We start from the raw sequence: 21,031 nt of genomic DNA on the forward strand, positions 1-21,031 counted from the left end.
CAACTGCTGAAGTTAACACAATGAAAAGTAATGGCAGAATGGCAGAATATTGAATTTCTAATTCTCTTTCCATTGACATATATGTCTACTCAAGTTTGAGTAGAAAGTATGGTGTTAAAGAGACAAAGAATCACTAAGGGAAGAATGGTAATTGGGGAGTTTACAGCGAAGGGACAAACTGCTAGGCTCTGTACCCCGCTTTTATAAACTCCTAAGGGCATCGCTGTATTCTAGCATAATACATACATTGACTAGTTTGTTATGATTAACCAAAAGTCAAGAAAAGGTGAAATTATGCTTAAGACACTTTTATTTAATAAGGCGAGGGAAGAATAAACTCTATTTCAAAAAGGTTAAATAGGTTAGCTTCAGTTATTGGAGGAAAACCAGAATACCTCATTCCCTAGTAGTGCTGGACGAAAGAAGTATTATTAATATTCCCATGACTATATCTGTAGTATGCAGGTAAGCAGCTATTTGTTGCTTGCCATAAGGATCAAAATTTAAGAAAATGATCACGGGGTTAAATGCTGAGACTTTGGAATCATAATTTTAGAGCTAAAAGGGATCTTTAAAAATCCTTTGGCCAATTGTTACAGAAGTGGAAACTGAGGCCCAGAGAAGTGAGGGAATTTGCTTGGTCACATAGCTGGTTAGTAAGAAGAGTTAGGATTAGAAACAAGGTTCTAGGACTGCATTCCTGCCCAGACAGTATGAAGTTCAATACAGCTCTTACCAAGTGCTACATTTTCCTGTGATCCATGAGGCTGCGCTGTTTACCATGAATTTCTCTTTCTATTTCTGTTGCTAAAGGTCAGATTTAAAAATACAAACAATTTAAATTTGCTCAAAGATTCCTTAGCTGCTTTTTAGAATATATAGGGAATAGCTAATAAAATAATACTACCAAGATGACGAAAACAAAACTTCCTGCTCTTAGCATACTTTGGCAGAAAGGTGAAAAGAGGGTGGGAAATTGACCAAAAGCATTACTTAAAATGGACAATTCATTCCTGATGCCATTCTGGGCAGCCTAACTTAATAACAAAATCAAACAACTTAAGAATGAGATATCTCCCTGACCTTCAAAGCTTCTTGTTTCTATGGTGACTGAGACCCTGTTGTCTTTGGTCTGTGACCAAAATGTCCAATTCCTTCTTTGGAAATATCTTCTACTTATTTACATGTAATAAAGGGAAGGGGGAATAAAATATTTAAATAAAAAAAAATAAGAAAAGAAATGTCTTCCATTTAAAGTCATTTCCATACTAACAAAAGGCCAGTAATAAGTTTAAACTTGACTCCTGCATTGCTATTTCTGTTCAACTCAGGAAACCTCACATAGATTTTAGCCATATGAAGTATGACGCATGTACACTGTTGAAATTCTCGTGGTAGGTTGTGTTGATGGTGGTGCATTCCCTGCTTTTCATGCAGTTTTAGGCAGAAGCTCTAGATCACAGGCAGGGGTCTTGGATGTTATTATTGCTACACTTGGTTTCAGGTGGGATGAGAAAGGAGGCTGGTTCTAGGGCTTCCTGGACAAAGATCTGTTTGTATGGGCCAGAATAAAGACCTTTAGTGCAGATAGAAGCAACTTTTCCTGGCTGTAGACAAAGAGAAAGTTCTACATTCCTTAGGAAAACAAAGTTTCAGTTACCAGTAGGGTATGTGGACCATTCTGAATTCTTGCTTTCCTATGATAGTGGCAAAAACACAAATAGTGAACTATTAGCCTTTAAAAGCCTTCGCAAACCATATCTTAAAATTCTGGCAGATGGGGTCCTAATTCTTTGGTCAATAAAATGTGATGGATACGCTTGAATTTATATAACTAGAAGTAAAGGGTTTGAAAAGTGATCTAGAGAACCTTTCCCCCATGAGCTCTTCAAGTTTCATTTACCCATCCATGTAAATAAGGACGACATTAAGTCATTGCTATTTAGAGAGCTGGAAAGCTGAAAAAGTTATATTTTCACCACTTTTGGCATACAGGATTTATTTTCATCCTCACATGTGTCTGTTTGCATTAAAATGAGTGGTACATTAAAAAATCTTGTTTTTATTGATAACTTGATAATCATTTCCAAATATATTCTTTGCTGGCAACACACACACACACACAGCCATGCTTTGTAACAAAAGATTCAAAAAGGGATGGAAAGCCGTTTAGCAAAAACAATTAACACCTCATCTGTGTCTGCATATGCAGCAATCCTCATCCATTATCTTTTACCTTTTTACAAAAGGTGGGGTGGGTGTTTCTCAACAAAAGCAAAGCTTGGTATTATAGTGACATAGTGTTTGGTTGCTATTGATTTTTCCTCCTTGTTTGTCATAGGATCATAGATTTAAAGCTGGGAAGGGACCTTAGTGGTCTTTTAGTCTTGATTTTACAGATGAGAAAAATGAGGCTCAGAGAAGGGTCACAGTAAGTATCTGAGGTGGTATTCTAACTCAGGTCTTCCTAATTCTACCTCTATATTACACTGTTGTTTTCATTTTATGTTCATATATACATGTATGTGTGTGTATGTATACATGTATATAGGTATAGATGCATACATAAAAACTATATGTAGTTTTATATATTAAAAGTATATATAATATATAAAAGTTTGTAGTTTTATATATATATAACTATAGTTTTTCTTGTTCTCCTACACTGAATTACTTTATATGGGGCTTCTCATACTTCTTAATTCTCTATTTTCATAATTTCTAATGGCACAGTAGAATTCCACTACATTGATGTGTCACAATTTGTTTATCCATTTCCCAGTGGTAAAGGTGGTACATTTGTAAAAGATGTTATTCCCCCTCACCTGACTTCTCTTCCCTTCCTACAGAACTGCTTTTTCTTGCCACTTTTATGCGAGATAATTTACCCCATTCTATCTCTCCCTATTGTATTCCTCTCTCATCCCTTAATTTGATTTTATTTCTTTTAGATATCTTCCCTTCATCTTCACCTCACCCTGTGCCCTCTCTCTATATATATATATGTATACACATACATATATACATACATACACACTCACATATACATATATATACATAAACATATTCATATGCATATTCCCTTCAGCTACCCTAATACTGAGGTCTCATGAATCATACATATCATCTTTCCCCGTAGGAATGTAAACAAAACAGTTCAACTTTAGTAAGTCCCTTGCAATTTCTTTTTCTTGATTACCTTTTCATGCTTCTCTTGATTCTTGTGTTTGAAAGTCAAAATTTCTATTCAGCTCTAGTCTTTTCACTGAGAAAGCTTGAAAGTCCTCTATTTTATTGAAAGTCCATATTTTGCCTTGGAGCATACCCAGTTTTCCTGGGTAGGTGATTCTTGGTTTTAATCCTAGCTCCATTGACCTCCGGAATATCGTATTCCAAGCCCTTCGATCTCTTAATGTAGAAGCTGCTAGATCTTGGGTTATTCTGATTGTGTTTCCACAATACTCAAATTGTTTCTTTCTGGCTGCTTGCACTATTTTCTCCTTGATCTGGGAGCTCTGGAATTTGGTGACAATATTCCTAGGAGAATTTTTTGGGGGATCTATTTGAGGAGGCAATCAATGGATTCTTTCAATTTCTATTTTTCCCTGTGGCTCTAGAATATCAGGGCAGTTCTCCTTGATAATTTCTTGAAAGATGATATCTAGGCTCTCTTTTTGATCATGGCTTTCAGGTAGTCCAATAATTTTTAAATTATCTCTCTGGATCTATTTTCCAGGTCAGTGGTTTTTCCAAGGAGATATTTCACATTGTCTTCCATTTTTTCATTCCTTTGGTTCTGTTTTATAATATCTTGATTTCTCATAAAGTCACTAGCTTCCACTTGCTCCAATCTAATTTTTAAGGTAGTATTTTCTTCAGTGGTCTTTTGGACCTCCTTTTCCATTTGGCTAATTCTACCTTTCAAGGCATTCCTCTCCTCATTGGCTTTTTGGAGCGCTTTTGACATTTGAGTTAGTCTGTTTTTTAATGTGTTGTTTTCGTTAGTGTATTTTTCAGCATTTTTTTGGGTCTCCTTTAGCAAGTCATTGACTTGTTTTTCATGGTTTTCTCACATCCTTCTCATTTCTCTTCCCAATTTTTCCTCTACTTCTCTAACTTGCTTTTCCAAATCCTTTTTGAGCTCTTCCATGGCCTGGGACCAGTTCATGTTTTTCTTGGAGGCTTTTGTTGTAGGCTCTTGCACTTTGTTGACTTCTTCTGGCTGTATGTTTTGGTCTTTTTTGTCACCAAAGAAGGATTCCAGAGCCTGAGACTGAATCTGGGTGCGTTTTTGCTGCCTGGCCATATTCCCAACCAACTAACTTTACCCTTGAGTTTTTCAGAGGGGTATGACTGCTTGTAGACTAAAGAGTTCTATGTTCCACGCTTGGGGGGATGCACCAGCTCTGCCACACCAGCACTCCTCCTTCCCCAAGAACCCCCAACCCGAACTGGGCTTAGATCTTCAGCAGGCTGTGCACTCCTGCTCTGATCTGCCACTTAATTCCTCCCACCAGGTGGGCCTGGGGCCAGAAGCAACTGCAGCTGTACTTCTGTAGCTGCCCCACCTCTGCTGCCCCTGGGGTGGTAGCTGAACCTTGAACTCCTTCCACTCCTGCAGCTTTTCCCACTAACCTTCTCTGTTGTCTTTGGTGTTTGTGGGTTGAGAAGTCTGGTAACTGCTGCAGCTCACTGATTCAGGGTGCTAGGGCAACCTGGTCTGGTTGATCTGTGCTGCTCACGCTGGGCTCTGCTCCACTCAGCTCTGCTCTGCTCCCAGCTCCGTGCGGGATAGACCTCACCCAGAGACCATCCAGGCTGTCCTGGGCTGGAGCCCTGCTTCCCTCTGCTCTTTTGTGGGTTCTGCAGTTCTAGAATTGGTTCAGAGCCATTTTTTTTTAGGTTTTTGGAGGGACTTGGCGGGCAGCTCACGCTAGTCCCTGCTTTTCAGGATATGCATGTGGCCTATGTTGAATTGCTTGACTTCTTAGGGAGGGTGGGTGGGAAGGGAAGAGGGGAGAAAATTTGGAACTCAAAGTTTTAAAAACAGATGTTCAAAAACAAAAAAAAAAGTTTTTGCTTGCAACTAGAAAATAAGATACACAGGCAATGGGGCGTAGAAATTTATCTTGCCCTACAAGAAAGAAAGGGAAAAGTGGATGGGAGGGGAGTGGGGTGACAGAAGGAAGGGCTGACTGGGGAACAGGGCAACCAGAATATATGCCATCTTGGAGTGGGGGGGAGGGTAGAAATGGGGAGAAAATTTGTAATTCAAACTCTTGTGAAAATGAATGCTGAAAACTATATATATTAAATTAAAAAAAATTTTTATAGAATCAAAAAAAAAAGATGTTTTTCCCCCTTCAATCTGTCCCTTCAGCTTCTGATTGTCCAATCCTCTAATTTTAAACAGTGGATGTTAATAGTAAATCTCTTCAGTAAATCTCTCTGACTCACAGTTTAATAAAAAAAAAAGGGGGGGGGAGGCATTGATTCATTGAAGTTCAGCAAGGACGCAAATTACTTTAAAGAATCACAGTGACATCATTGTTCTCTTTGTTGAAAATAGAAGCACCAAAAAGGAAGTGATAGAAGCAAATGTGCAGAAATTATTAGTGCCATCTGTAACTAGACTTCAGCTAACTTCTATGTGATGAATTCTTTGATTCTTCCATTTAAGGACCATGGCCTGTGTGACTAACATCCTCTTAGCTGGCTTATTCCCTTTTTGCATTTTCCCCCCATCTAACCCCTGTTCTTTCCACTCACATGTCATAGGAAGTCGATAAGGGTTTGACGTTAAAAAGACTTTCTTATAGCCATGGTCATATGATATGTCACCCTTGGCCCCATCCGGAAGCTAGTGGGCACAAGAAGGTGGTAGCAGGATACTGGACAATGAGAAGAAAAGGTAGATTAAAATAACTATGTCAATATAAAGTGAAACAGGGCCCCATGACCATGGAATCTCTCTCTCTCACACATTCTTTTATTGACTTCTGCTTGAGGCAGATACTGAATAACTCTTCTAACCAGGTATGCTGTGCCCAATTTTTTTTAAAAGCACACAAAGAATGGTACTGTCTACTAATCAAGCTGCTTTATGGTTCAGTTAACAAAGTCTCAGACAGAAACACACCCTGTTTACAAATTGTAATTCTAGCCACCTGGTTTGTTTGAAAAAAGAAAATGTTTACCCTCTTCCTCAAAAAGGAGTGTGTGTACTGGATGCATTTGTACTTCCTCTTAAAAATTGAGAAAGTTTTATAAGTTGATTTTTAAAAATTATATCCTTTTCATTTTATTTAATAAAGATGTTGGAGTAGTATAAATGGGAAATTCAGTAGAGCTAAAAGTTTCTAAATATTTTAAAGAAAGTTTAAATATTGGCTTATCACTGAAGCAAAGAAAAAGATATTTATATAAAGCTTTGGTTGGTATTTCCCCTTAGCCTTTTGTGTTAGATGCTGGTTAATTTGGGTCATTTTCTTCATCTAGATTTCTCATATATATTGAGCAAAATGCATGATGGTGGTATCAACAGGTCTGGGTGGGGGTGGGGGGCACACATCAAATAATCATTTGAACCATCTCCTAAGGCAAGACTGAACTCAAGCTATTCTCAAAATTGCTTGTCCATTACTTAACAACCATGAATTAATTAAGCACCTAAGATATGCAGTGTGAATCCTGAGGAAAGAAACACGAAAATGAATTTGTCATTGTCCTCAGGGCATTTACATTATGCTAACAATTGACACATGTATATGTATGCAATGACAACATGAATACTTACAAATATGTGCTAATTGGAGGGAGCAAGGCACTAACAGCTTTAAGGATGAGGAGAGGCCTCATGTGGGTGGTATCAGAACTGAGCTTTGATAGAAAGGAGGGATTTGAAGAAATGCAGAGAGAGAGGGAATGTTTTCCAGGTATGGACAGATTGTGTAAAGGTTATAGAATTGTGGGTGTCACATGTGAAGGAACACTAAGAAGGCCTGTTTGGACCATAGAGTGAGTGAAGAGGAATGATATATTCTAAGCCTGGAAAGATAGGCTGACAGGAGCTGACTTGCAAAGAATTTCAAATGCCAAACAGAGGAGTTTATATTTGATCCTAAAGGATACACACACACACACACACAAACACATACACATGTACATACACACACATAGATACACATACGTAAATACATATAGACATGTGTATATGTCTATATGTATGTGTCTATGTGTATATATACATACATGTGTATATATACACATATACATGCATATAGACATATACATACACATACATGCACACACATATGGAGCCACCAGGGCTTTCATAAACTCTTTGAAGAAAGAAATTGTAGCTTTTTTGTGTAGAGCAGTGAGTGACATAGGGTAGGTAAATTAATAAATACTTGTTAGTTAAGATGTAGTGAGTAGAAAGCAGGCCTCTGAACCCAGAAGACCTAGTTTCTGACATACTGGCTGTATCACCCTGGGCCAATCAAATCTCAGTGCTCTAGGGTCTTCCTTTCCCAGACTGACTGTTCTATGAAGTCAAACTAGGCCATTTTTTGCCTCAATTCTGATCCATCCTTTAATTACTGAATGGGCTTTGCTTCAGACAAACTGGGATATGGGAAAGACCTTAGCTTAAAAAGGACAAGGTCTCCCGCTGCATCTGAGTCCATCAACAATCATCTTGATGCCATTGGACTTAGAGGACTCTGGAGGAGAAAGTGAGGCTGCACTTTGCACAGCTCTGCCTCCCTTAAATCCGATTCCCTTGCAAGTCAAGACCTCGCCCTCCTGATTGGTCATTGGTCCTCTTTGAGAAGGAGAACAAGCCGCGGCAATAGCAGCAGTAACACCAGTGCTCTAGGAACCCCATGAGCGTGTACATTTCAGGGAATGTGCCGACCTTCATTGGAAGAGGCAATATCCTCATCTAGGAATTCCCCTGTATCAGTGAAATCTCAGAGCCAATCCTTTTCCCTCTTCCCAATCTATTGAGCAAGAGAGTGACACGAAAAGATCTTTGATTTAGGAAAATCACTGGCTTGCAATGTGGAGCATCAGGTAAGATTTGAGAGGGAGCCCTATTGCAATAATCCAGTCAAGGGGTGAGGAGAGCCTGAAGCAGGGTGCTGACTGTATGAGTTGAGAGCAAGGGATGCCAGAGATGCTGTGGGGGTGGAATCCAGGAGACTCGGCACCTCAGTGGATGTGTATTTGATAGCGAGGTGTCAAGCGTGACTTCAAGGTTGCAGACCTGGTTTAGGCAAGGAAAGGGAATGCCCTTGACAGAAATAAGGACAGGTGGAAGAGGGGTATGAGTTTGGAGGGGAGGAGAGAATGAATTCTGTTGGGCAGGCCACGAGTCTGAGATGCCTCTAGGACATAGAACTAGAAATGTCCGATTTTTGTTGTTGGCTTTAGTTGTGTCTGAGGGAGATGAGCCTGGGGGCAGATCAGGGCTATACTTCTCTACATCTTTGAAGCAACCACTTGGATGAAAATTGAGCTGGAGCTGGGAGAGTGTTGTTTGTCCTTTGGCCCCAGGACAGAGCCTCAGGGGTTTAACTTCAGGAAGGAAAGGGGATCTAGGGGAAGATATGGCAAAGGAGACTGAGAAGAGTTGTGGGTTAGGAAAACACACAGAAAGGGCAATGTCACAAAAACTCAGTGAGGAGAAAATATTCCCCTGGGAGACTTGACGGTAGGGGGTCCTAACCTTTTTTGTCTCAGAATAGTTTTTTAAAATGCCTCAAATGAAATACATAGGATTATAAGGTAAATAATACCTAACATTTGTATAGTGCCTACTATGTGTTAAGCACTGTGCTAAGAGCTTCACAACCATGATATAATTTGATCCTCACAACAACATTGGGAGGTAGGTGCTAATTATTATCCACATTTTAAAATTGAGGAAACTGAGAAAAACAGGGGTTAAGTGACTTGCCCAGGGTCATACTGATAGTGTCTGAGGTCAGATTTGAACCCAGGTCTTCCTGATGGCAGGCTCAGTGATGTACCAACCACTACCTAGCTAGCTGAATTATACTGAAATAGAGTTATAAAAATATTTTTTAAACTATGGTATAGCAACAAGTGTTTCTTTATTAACACATTAAATAGCAAGACCCTATATTTAAATATAGGCGAATTAAAGCTTAAAGATAGTCTTAGCTTGAATCAGCTCATTAAACTATGGGGTGGTCTTTGGCAAGGTAACATGCATGTCAGGGTGGATATTCAGTCTGTTTTCAGCTATAATGTGATATAAAAATATCCGTAATTTCTTTTGATGACAAAGTCAGAGATATTGGTGATACTGCTGCAGATTGTAGCTTATATTCATAATGAAGGAAATGCTAAATTTCAGTTAGAGGTTAGTGAAAATCACGGTGTAATTTTTTTTCTCATCTATCCCTTTTAATCTCCCACCTATAGCGGGTTAATAACCCTTTCTTTTTTTTTTTTGAGGGGGAAAGGCAGGGCAATTGGGGTTAAGTGACTTGCCCAAGGTCACACAGCTAGTAAGTGTGTTGAGTGTCTGAGGTCGGATTTGAATTCAGGTCCTCCTGACTCCAGGGCCGGTGTTCAAGAACACTTTCTTTAGAGAGTAGTCAGCCCTGACAAAGCTGCAGCAGAGACGTGAGGACTGAGAAAAGGATCTGGCAATTAAGAGACCATTAATAACTCAGGAGACAGCAGTTTCAGTTGAGGGTTGAGCTCAGAAGCCGGACTACTATGGAGGGGTTAAGAAGTGAGTAGGGAAGAGAGAGATTGAGGCAGTAATTGTAGACAATTGGAGACTTCAAGTTAGAGAAGTGTCAAAACAAGGGAAAAGACTTTGAATTTGTCACATTGGCCTAATTAATGCTTAACACAGAGCCTTGTACCATGGCGTGAAATAAATGTTTGTTGAATAGAAGAATAACTTTTTGTAATTTTATTTTAGATAAAATGTCAGCTCCAGGACCACATAATGCCATTCCAGGAGCATCAGCTCCAAACGCACCTCCTTCCTATGAAGAGACAATGGCTATCAACACTCATTTTCCTACTCCTCCCCCTGGGCCTGTACCAGGAGTAGTACCAGGAGTAGTGCCAGGAGCAGATGGGAAGGGTATGAATCCTCCTGCATACTATTCTCAACCTTTGCCAGTTCCAAATCCTAATACAAGTAAGTGATTGACTTAATCTATTTGTTTATAACCCTTTCCACTTCTTCCTTAGCCATAATGTTTCTTTCTTCAGGCTTTGTTGTTGTTTAGTGATTTTCAGTAGCGTTAGACTCTTTGTGACGCTTTTTGGGGTTTTCTTGGCAAAGATGCTGGAGTGGTTTGCCATTTCCTTCTCCAGCTCGTTTTACAGATGAGGAAACTGAGGCAAACAGGGTTAAGTGACTTGCCCAGGCCTAGCATCTAGCAATCAGCCCATCTATCAACAAATTAATTTACTAAGCACCTTGCTATGTGCCAGACAGGCACATAAGGCATCTAGGTGGTGCAGTGGATAGAAACTCATCTTTCTGAGTCCAAATTTGGTCTCAGACACTTGCTAGCTCTGTGACCCTGGGCGAGTCACTTGACCCCGTTTGACTCAGTTTCCTCATCTGTAAAATGAGCTGGAGAAGGAAATGGCAAACCATTCTGGTATCTTTGCCAAAAAACAAACTCAAATGGAGGTCGGGAAGAGTCAGATACAACTGAACAAGGACAAAACATGCCAGACACTTACAAAAGTAAGAATATTCCCTGCCTTCAAGGAGCTTATTATATTCTACTGGAGGGCATTGTAATATATTCAATAATAAGTAAATATAAGATATCTACAAAATAAATATGCAAGTTTTGGGGTGGGGGGGAGAGAGATAATCTATGCTGGAATGTTAGAAAGAACTGTTTCCTTAAAGAATCTGATCTCTTTGGTTATGTCCATGGATATTTTGTTTGACTTTATGGATTGTTACTGGGACTTAGATGTTCATCATTAGGGTCCTGTTGACTCTGTATTTATATACTCCTAGAGCATATGAAGTAGGATAGATTGAGTATCTCTCTTTATACTGTAAATCAGGCCGATTTCAGAGCCCATCACAGGGGCCCAACCTGCTGGTGGTATGCCCAGGATAATTTTCAGGGTGGGGATGGAAGTTGGAGGGGCCACCATGAATTGTGGTTATATGTGGCCATGGAGACCGAAGGAAAAAAAAACAGGGATGGGAGCAGTTGTGGCCTAGAAATCTGTGAGCTGGAGCCTTTGGAACCAGCATGCATTGCTGTACATTCGGACAAAATTTGCTTTGTCCTCTCTCCTCTTGTGCTTCTATACCTGCCATATCATCTGGGCTGTCTTAGGTATGTAATTAGTTAATAATTAAAGTTAGTTTAGTAACAGTTCTCTAGCTGTGTTATTTTTAACCTCCCTTGCTTATCTCTTGAGACTGAAATGAATTCTTTTGCAGGGTGGGGGGTGGTGTCAGCAGGGGAACAGACCTGTGTAGGGAATGTCCAGGATGGAAACACCCTCCACAGATAGAGATTGGCAATTTTTGATTTTAGAGAATTGCCTGGGGGCACTGAGAGGTTTCAGTGACTCATCTGACAGCTAGTATGTATTTAGAGGAATGAGCTAAACCTGGGCCTTCCTGATTCCAGGCTGGCCCACTAACCACTATACCACACAACATCCTTGAAAGGAACAGGAGAATAATTTTACGTTATTTTAGGCCACAACTGGCCTAAACTGGCAACAGCCTGTATGTACTTTTTTCCTCTGTGTGCTGCTTTTAAAAATTATATAAATCCTGTTTTATTGCTAAAGAGTTCTTTGTTAAATTTTTTTTTAAATTATCACCTTGAGATTCCTGAGGTCCCTTCCTCTTGTTTGTTATCAAGAAAGCTAAATAGTTTTTGAATGAGTCCTTTTTCTTTCCTTCAAGGAGATTTATTTCCATTATTACTCTGACCCCTTTAGTTTTAGGAGTTATTGAGGTCTTTTCCCATTTTTAATCTCTGATCCTGTGGTACTGTGATCCTATGTCACCACCGCATACATTGGATATTGAAATGCCAGTCAATTCAACATCGTAAGAAAGAATTTCCCGACAGTGATTGGCGTTAAGATACAAAGCATTTACGGTGGCACTAAAATCCAGTAAGAGAAGCCTGGGTCTCTTGGGTTGGGGAGAAGGGAGTAGATGGATTTTTTTTCAGAGATTTTTATTTGATTAAAAGTTAGAATGAAATCCAAGAGTATGTAAATTTTTCTTTTCTTCCTGCTTCCCAGTTTAGGAAAAAACTGCCAGCATTTTGACATTCCCATCACCTTCCCCCAGCTCAGACTCAAAGTGCCCTGAGCTGCCAAGTGCTCTCTAAGTGGTGTTTTGGTGATGTTTGAGCTGTGACATCATCATTTAGGTCAATGTTGATAAGTGTGGTTGATTTCTTAGTCCACTACTTTGCCTTTTAGTAATTACCAATTGACCTTATAGGAGAAGCAAAAATTGGAAGAATTGACTGTATTTCTATAAAGCTTCTTAAAATTAAAAAAAATTATTTTACCACATAGCATGCACACCTAAATATCCAGAATTGTCCCTCAAGGTCAGAAGCCTTATTATAGACTAATTAATGCTTATTAACAATGTGGCCATCAGCAAATCGATTAACTTCCCTGGGTCTCATTATACTTGTCAGTAAAATGAGGAGATTAGAGTAATGGTCTCTGAGATCCCTTTTAGCTCTTGGTCTATGATGCTATGACTATTATTTGATTATTCATCTACTTTTTTCACCATCTATTGTATTCATTGCCTCTTTATGAGCGGTTGTAGGAGTCAAAGGACCTGAGTGTGAGATGGCCTCCTTCTTCCCTGACCATATGGCAAATAACTTTATCCTTCTCAGCCAAGCTTCTGTATCTCCAAACTGCGAGTAATAATCGTATTTGCCCTACCTATCTCATAGAATTGCTGGGAATTAAATGAGATAGTGGTGTGACATACCGCTTTTTAACGGGAACGGCAAGCAAATTAAGCTATTAATTTTCATAATGATCATCTAAAAAGCATTGTTCTCTCTTTCTAATCAGTTGCGGTTCAGACTGTGTATGTGCAACAGCCTGTCTCCTTTTTTGACCGTCCTGTCCAGATGTGCTGTCCGTCGTGTAACAAGATGATAGTGACCAGTCTCTCCTTTAATGCGGGAGCCCTAACTTGGCTTTCTTGTGGCAGCCTTTGCTTATTGGGGTAAGTTGATAGACTTCTAGTATCTTATCATAAGAATATGATCTGACATATGCCCGACGGGTACCTCCATTCAGCTGGACTAGGGAGTTTTCCAGTCCTTTGTTCAAGGACATACTTATCTGGAATTCTCCTGGTCAATCCTTGATATACATACATACATACATACACATACACACATACATTTGTGTATGTGTACATATGTGTGTATGTATGCATGTGTATATATGTGTGTGTATGTATATGCACACACGTATATGTAGATGTATATCACATTTGTTCCTCTTCAGATTATAAATAATTAGGAAGTCTGGATTTCATAATTTTGTTTGCTCTTATGGTAAAATTACTCCACTACATTTGCAAACAAGTTTTGTAGTAGTTTTCTATCATGCTGAGTGTTATCCTTAGAGCAAGGGTTCCTGATCTGGGATCTGTGACAGTAAAAAAATAGATAACTATATTTATATTTGATATACTGATATTGATTATTATTTCAAAATAATTGGTTTCTTTTGTAGTCATGTATTAAATCATATGCATTTGAGAACATCATTATGAGAAAGGGTCCATAGGCTTCACAAGACTGCCAAAGGGACCATAACATACACACAAAAAGCTTAAGAACTCTTACCCTAGAGAATTTTTTTTTTTACCTTGGAATTTTGGGAATTTTTTTGTGTGGCCTGAATGATAGTATTCACTTAAATATACAGGGTGTCCAAAAAGTCTTAGTGCAATTTTAAGCTGTTAAAGATTTTTGCAAATTTTCAGACTTTTGGGACATCCTGTATGTGTCTGAATCTGTGATTTCATTGGTATAAGGAAACTCCCTTTGAAGAAACTCTATCAACTCAAATTCAAGAGTGCTATACCACTTATTTGTCCATAGCTATTAATATCTTAGGCTAGACTTGAACCCAGGTCTTTCTGACTTTGAGGCCACTTTGTTATCTACTATATCACACTACCTTTCAGCATAATGGAAAGTTTGGGGTATAGATTTATATTAAAAATATTTTTATATTAATCTCTTTAAAACATCTTGCCCTGTTATGAATTCAAGTTTTTTTCTCTCGTCAACTTAGATGGATGCGTAAAATCTGTCTGGACTTAGGGTAGGGTGTTTAAAGACATAGTCATTACTGGTTTGTGAGAATGTTTTCAAAAGTCATAGTTTTGCCCCTCTCCCGAAGCAGGGAGCATCACTTAATTCTTGGCTACATGTGAAACTTGAGTGACCTTGAGCCATTTATGCATTTAGCTACTTTGTGTTTTAGGTTTTTTTCCCCGTAAATGAACAATCCTTGCACCTTTCCTTCAAAGAGCCCTAAACAATCTCATAGGTACTGGCTCATTTTTCTTCACTATTTATGAGGCAAAGGATGTGAACAGTATTATTTCCTTTCCCACCTCCAAGTGGAGACATAGTAATGTGCATAAGGTGTCTCTGTCTCTCTATGTTTGACTCTCAGTGTCTCTCTTTCTCTATCTCTTGTCTCTTTCCACCTCTCAGTATCGGTCTCTCTTTGTCACACAATGTCTCTCTTAGTCTCTCAGTTTCTGTTTCTTTCTCTATCACACACACACACACACACACACACACACACACACACACACACAGCACTAGGACTAGATTTCCTGGTCCCTGGTCCACTACTGCTTCCACCCACTCATGCCACGCTGTTGATTGCATGTTTTGAATTTCTTAGGAAGAAAATGCTAAACATCCTTTTCGAGCCTCAGCATCAAAGACCGTTTTAATCTCAGAAAGTAGGAAAATGCAAAACAATGGCCCCATATATTCAGTTTTAACTTTGAAGGGTTTGTTAGCTCAATTATTCCCTTAAGAAAAATGATAAATGCATATGAAAATTAATCTTAAAGAGAGATTTTTTTTGGAGGTCATATTCTTTCTAGATTATTGCAATAAATCAAAAATATAACTCCTGATTGGTAGTGGCTATAATGAAGATAATAGCTTATATTTATAGCTTCTTAATGTTACAAAGTGTTTTGCTATCATATTCTCCTTAAGTCTTGTGACAGCCCTTTCAGGTAGGAAGTACAAGTATTCTTCCCATTTTATAAACAAAGAAACAAAGACTCAAGATTATACCTTGCTCAAAATCTTAGATCAAGTAGGTGTCAAAGTAAATGAGCATGGGCTCAAACAGAAGTTTTTTGACTGTTCCTCCTCCAAACCAACAGTGCTTCTTGGTAATAGTAAGCAACTTTTTTCTACTCCAACTTAACATCACCTTTTAAAATGCTTATGCTAGCAATGTTTTACTTTAGTGTTTCTGGTAAGGGCTATGATTAGAATGTAAGCTCCCTAAGGGCACTGCCTTGTAAGTAGTAGGCATTTAATAAATACTTGGGTTGAATTTGCTTACAGGTCTTGTCTCTTTTTAGAAATAGTCCCCAGGTAAGCTACATAGGATTTCTAAAAAAGGGATTTTGAGAGGCAGTCTGACATAATGGATAGAGAGATGGCCTCAAGGTTAAGGAAGAACTGGATTCAAAACCTACTTCACTTTGGTCAAACTACTCAATTCCCCTCAATACCCCAATCAATTCTCTGAGACTAAGTAAATTGAATATAATGAGCTGATCTACATTAGTACGAAAAATTCCACCCTCTCCAGGATTGTTTGTAGATTTATTTTGTTATGGACATTGTCAATATCATAAAACATTATCGAGCTCTTCTTTATCTAGGAATTCTTAACCTGAGGTCTGTGAGCTTGGTTTTGTGTATGTGTATATGAAATTGTACTTCAATACAATTGATTTCTTGTTGTATTCCTATATATTCATGAATTTTAAAATATTATCCTCTCAGAATGACCCTTCTCAAGGGGTTAGTAGGCTTCATTAGTCCATGACCCAAGAAAAGTTAAGAACCTTTGTTTTACAAGGATTGCTATTCTAGGTCTCCGTAGAGAAATTGAAATAGAGGCAGTCTCTGGTTACTATAGTTTATGTCTAAGACAACTTGTAGGAAGAATCCCTGGGTTGGTAAATCAAGACTTTCTTTCCTTTTCTTTCAGATGTATAGCTGGCTGCTGTTTCATTCCATTTTGTGTGGATGCCCTTCAGGATGTCGATCACTATTGTCCAAATTGCAAAGCTCTTCTTGGTACCTATAAGCGTTTGTAGGACCAAGGCAAATGTGATGAATCTGCCTAAAAAGGTTTGATGGCTTTTCAAGTCCTTCAGAAACTTCTCCAAGCCCACCACTCTTGATGGTCTGTTTTTTGGTGGTCAGATTTTTCCAGTGGTTCATTTAAAGGAGAAAATATAACCAAACCAAACCAAACCAAACCAAACCAAACCCCCAACAACCTCCAAACTTATGAACGTGCTGTTTGGAGGACTTGAAAGGACATACAGAGACATTTCACCTCTAGAACATTGGTTTCAGTGTGGTCTGCCTATGTATGAACCAAAGTCATCCCAGTCTTTGACTGATTGCTGGTTTATTTAAGATTTCATTTGGTGATTATTGATTGGCAGGCCCCTCCTGCCTTCTCTGTTAGCACCTTTGCTGATGGTCTTTACACAGAAGTCATGGGCTGCCTTGGTTGTGAGACTGAACTGGCCAGAAAGAGGCTGGACCAATCCATAGTGCCTACAGTTTGCCCTTTCATGGGGCAGAATCTTGGTTTAGAGACCTTAGGAGATGCTAATCTCAGATACCATACAATTAGGGACTTTTTATGAGCACAAAAATTCACTTTAACTTTTTTATTGTTTTTTTTAAAGGAGGGGGGAGGGTAATCTAGTAATTCTTAACACAAGGTGCTTGCTACCAGATACATTTCTATGAGTTCATGAGAGCTTGTCAGAAGTAGAATTTCTTCTTTATAATTCTCTGTTTTCTCAGTTACAGTTGAGTGACCAGACCTTTAGCACATGAAGTGGATGGGTCCCTCTGATCCATTAATTTTCTTAGCAATTGAGATTTGTTTGCTTTTTTTTAAAGAAACTTACATTTGGATTGACTTATCTTTGTAAATGACTTCAAAGGAAATGCTTATCAGCCCATCTTGACTAACTCTGTGAATGACATCATTCTTACATATGCCAATGTGGCATCCCTTTTTGTTCAAAAAAAAGACACAAATCAAAAACACAATGCTCCTGCCTTTAATTTGGCTCATTGTGGTTCTCAACAACCTCTGCAATAGTAACTTTAAAAATGAAAAAGTTTTGGATTCTGAGGTTTTTTTTTTTTTTAAATAAAATACGTGAAAGCGTGGCTTTGATTTGTAGATAGATCTTATTTTTGGAATCTCTTTACCAAAAGCCTGCATATTGTAGGAGACCTTGTGAACCTGACCTAGTTCAGAGGAATCTTGAATTTACTCTTAGTTTCACAAATCAAATTCGTTTCAACATATTGTAAGACATGACTGTTAAGACTCAGTTATCCAAATGACAGCCTTCTTGGTTAAGAACTGTATTGTGTCTGAAGTCAACACACAAACACGACTCTGGTTTCAAGATTCCCTCATTTAGTATTCAGTGAAAGCAAAGGGGATATCTGGATAATATGTCTAAAAAGCAGCCCTAAAATGTTGGATGAAAGCTATCTATTGGTTAAAATTTGTAATAGTTATAGTACTGATAATTAGAATGGCTTACTCTCCTTAAGTGTGTGTAAAATCCCATCTTGTTTCTAAAGTAAGGTTGTTGAAAGGTATACAGCTCTCTTAAAGTACTTTGGCTTTTATTTACAGTACTTTGACCTTTTATTAAGTCTTTGATTTATTTGGTGAGCATTTTATAAAAGGCTCCCTGAGGGTTTAGGAAAGGTCTCATATTATGTTGCAGCTGTTCCCTTCAAAAAAACCAAAACCAAAACAAAACCCAAGACAAAAAATCCCAACTCTTTATTAGCCTCATGGTGGTAGAATATAGTTAGTGATAAAAAGTGCAGACTGACCTAATCTCTGACAGTGTACCCTTAAAGTCAAGATAAATGATTATGAAATACACACATTCAGTGAATCAAATCTGCTTATTTGAACCCACATTTTATCTCAGTGGCAGCAAAACTCAAGCTAGAGCTCTTATGTTATAAACAAAATGTACAGAAAATGGAAGAAAAGTATGATTATACTTCCAACAAAATATGGTTTATTTGAAGATTAACTGAGGCCTTTGTTGGTGCCAGGAGGAAGATAGCCTATCAGATATATCTGTACATTCTTAATTATTCATTTGCATTTACCTAAGTATACAGTCACATATATGGAAGGGTTCAGGAAACTAAGGCAAATCAACTCGATGCAGCTTATGTTGTCATTGAAAAATTTATAATTTATAGTCTTGAAAATCACAGCTTACTAATACCAGGTGTGTTTAGAATTCTTCCTTTGTTGTGTGGAACTCAAGATGGTGTGTTTCTAGCTGTTTTGTTCAAGTGGTATGTAAAATGGTCTCAGGCTATTGTTGAAATTAATATATGCAAATTCTGTAATGCAGGCACTTTGCATTGTGCATGAAAATGCATTTTGTAGATGGCAAAATGTATAATGTATGTAATTAAAAATAAAATCAGGCGCATTTTAGGACATTCCATTATCTTGTGCAAAGTTCATATTTATTATTTTTTCATATGTTTGGAAGTACTTGGGAGAGGGAATTTGCAAGCAGTGAATTTAGCAGAATAAAGAGTTTTAAATGTACTTACACCCTAAAGATTTTAGTTCATATTAGGTCAAAAGTACCAGCATACCTATACAAAGCTGCGTAGTTGTAGTATTTTTAAAATTATTACATAGGTATCTATTTGCATCTTATTCATTTTCCCATGGAAAGTATTCAATTTTTACTGTAACTACTCACATTATATCCTTGTAGTCTACGGCATTTGCCAGTGGAAAATCGATTCCATAGCAACAGGGACCTTTTAAGTTAGCGTCCTGAACATACACACTCTTCAGTTTATTACGGAGCCATTTAGAAAAACTATTTTCTTGCTATACTGTAATCCTCTTTTCAGGGACACCTTGTTGCATGGAGGGTTAAAATATAGCTACAATTTAGTGGACTTAAATCTCCTTCACTGTGTGAATATTACAAATGAACCTCAACATGTGCATATTATTTACAAAGATGTTTGTATTTTGAATTCTACTAAAGTTGTCTCCCTGTTTGTGTTCATAGAAATGTCTAAAAATAGTCACCTCTGGTTAGGTTTTTATTTTAGGTAGGAAAATGATGAATCAATTGAAAGTCACACCTAAGGTTATATATGAAAGAGAAAGATAATATTACAAAAACTTTTTTCAAGTAGTATTTTTTAGAGAAAAAGCACTCAAAACATTTGGAGAATTTTAAAATGTCCTCCAGACATTGCTGGCATACTATTCTTGCTTTATTCATTCACCTAATCCCTTTGTGCCCTTAGAGGAAGAAGTTTGCTCAGTTCATATGTTTTTGTAAAGCTCTTAGAAAAATGGCTCTAAAATTTTGTCAAGCATTTATTAAGAACTCAGTCTGTAGCAGGCATGGTTCAGGACATGCATGAAACATGCATAGGTCCTGTCTCATAGAAGCACAAAGATGGGAATGAAGAGAACACCGCTGGACATCCAGATGTTGGGGCTCAGTTGCCTTGTTAAAGAAATGCATCTTTTCACCAAGTAACAGTGACTAACAGATCATGGATCATCCTATTTTGGGAGCTCCTTATGCTGACATTGAAAACCGTCTTTTTCATAAATATGCATTGATCTTGCCTTGTGGAGTTCTGTGTGTCTTAAGTACCTGATTATATTCTCCAGGTGTTCTTCTGCCACTAAGCATATGTTCCTGTTCCTTCAGGTGGTGATTATAAAATGCCTACAAATAATTTGGGGAGTCCTTGATGCTTTTTTTCTCTCTAAGGAATAAAATAAATGAATTTTTATGATTGGAATTTATGGCAAGATTTGGTGATGACTGAGACTATATTATGTAGCCGTACTGTTCTTTTACGATTTCATCTACTCGTACTTACTCCACTCCAGAACATTCAGATTTATGGCTCTTTGTTGCTTACTGAACAAAGTCCAATATCCTTAACAGGAATTCAGTTTACATTGTAGCTCCAACTCATATTTATGCCCTGTACTAATCATCATATGCCCTTTGATCCAACCAAACTGGTCTCTAATTTTATACCTTCTGTAATCCTGGAGTTCCCAGCCCCCGTGCCTTTTTTTGATCCCGTTTCTTTTGTCTGGAATATCTTGCCTCTTCCCTTATCTGTTAGCTGACATGCTGACTGTCCTTCATCTGAATAACTGCCTCCTCCATGTGACCTTTCTTGACTCTCCTTGGCCGGAAATGATTCCTCTGGAGTCTTTAGTTGTGTAAAAGCTTTACTTCTCTGCTAGATTGTAAGCTCTTTGAAGGCAAGGACCTATCTCAGCTAGGTGACATAGGACCTAGATCACTGCAATTGGAATCAGGAAGACCTGAGTTCAAAATAGGCTTCAGACACTTACTAGCTGTGTGGTCCTGGGCAAGTGACTTATTTTCTGTCTGTTTCAGTTTCCTTATCTATAAAATGGAGATAAAATAGCACCTACTTTCCAGGGATATTGCGAAGATTAAATTAGATGATTATAAGTGCTTTTCAAACCTTAAAATGCTACGTAAATGCTATAATTTTTATTTCTAATTCTATTTTATTTATGTAATATACATTATGCCATAATCATGTATTTATGTATAATGTTTTATTTATAATAATTATTATCATGACATTTTGTCCTATTA

The 21,031-nt window shown here is 38.0% G+C and overlaps 1 protein-coding gene across 1 annotated transcript in view; it reads left to right on the forward strand.

The window, feature by feature from the left end:
* The window catches only part of LITAF (lipopolysaccharide induced TNF factor), a 45,082-nt gene extending 26,235 nt beyond the window's left edge, over positions 1–18,847 (forward strand). The window contains exons 2-4 of the mRNA XM_036738633.1: positions 9,965–10,189; positions 13,102–13,258; positions 16,309–18,847. Of these exons, the coding sequence (XP_036594528.1) occupies positions 9,970–10,189; positions 13,102–13,258; positions 16,309–16,417 (486 nt within the window). The 5' untranslated portion in view covers positions 9,965–9,969 and the 3' untranslated portion in view covers positions 16,418–18,847. The remainder of the gene's footprint in view (positions 1–9,964; positions 10,190–13,101; positions 13,259–16,308) is intronic.
* The last annotated feature ends 2,184 nt before the right edge of the window (positions 18,848–21,031 follow it).

The sequence above is a fragment of the Trichosurus vulpecula genome, chromosome 9 (assembly GCF_011100635.1).
Source record: "Trichosurus vulpecula isolate mTriVul1 chromosome 9, mTriVul1.pri, whole genome shotgun sequence".
Taxonomy (NCBI): domain Eukaryota; kingdom Metazoa; phylum Chordata; class Mammalia; order Diprotodontia; family Phalangeridae; genus Trichosurus; species Trichosurus vulpecula.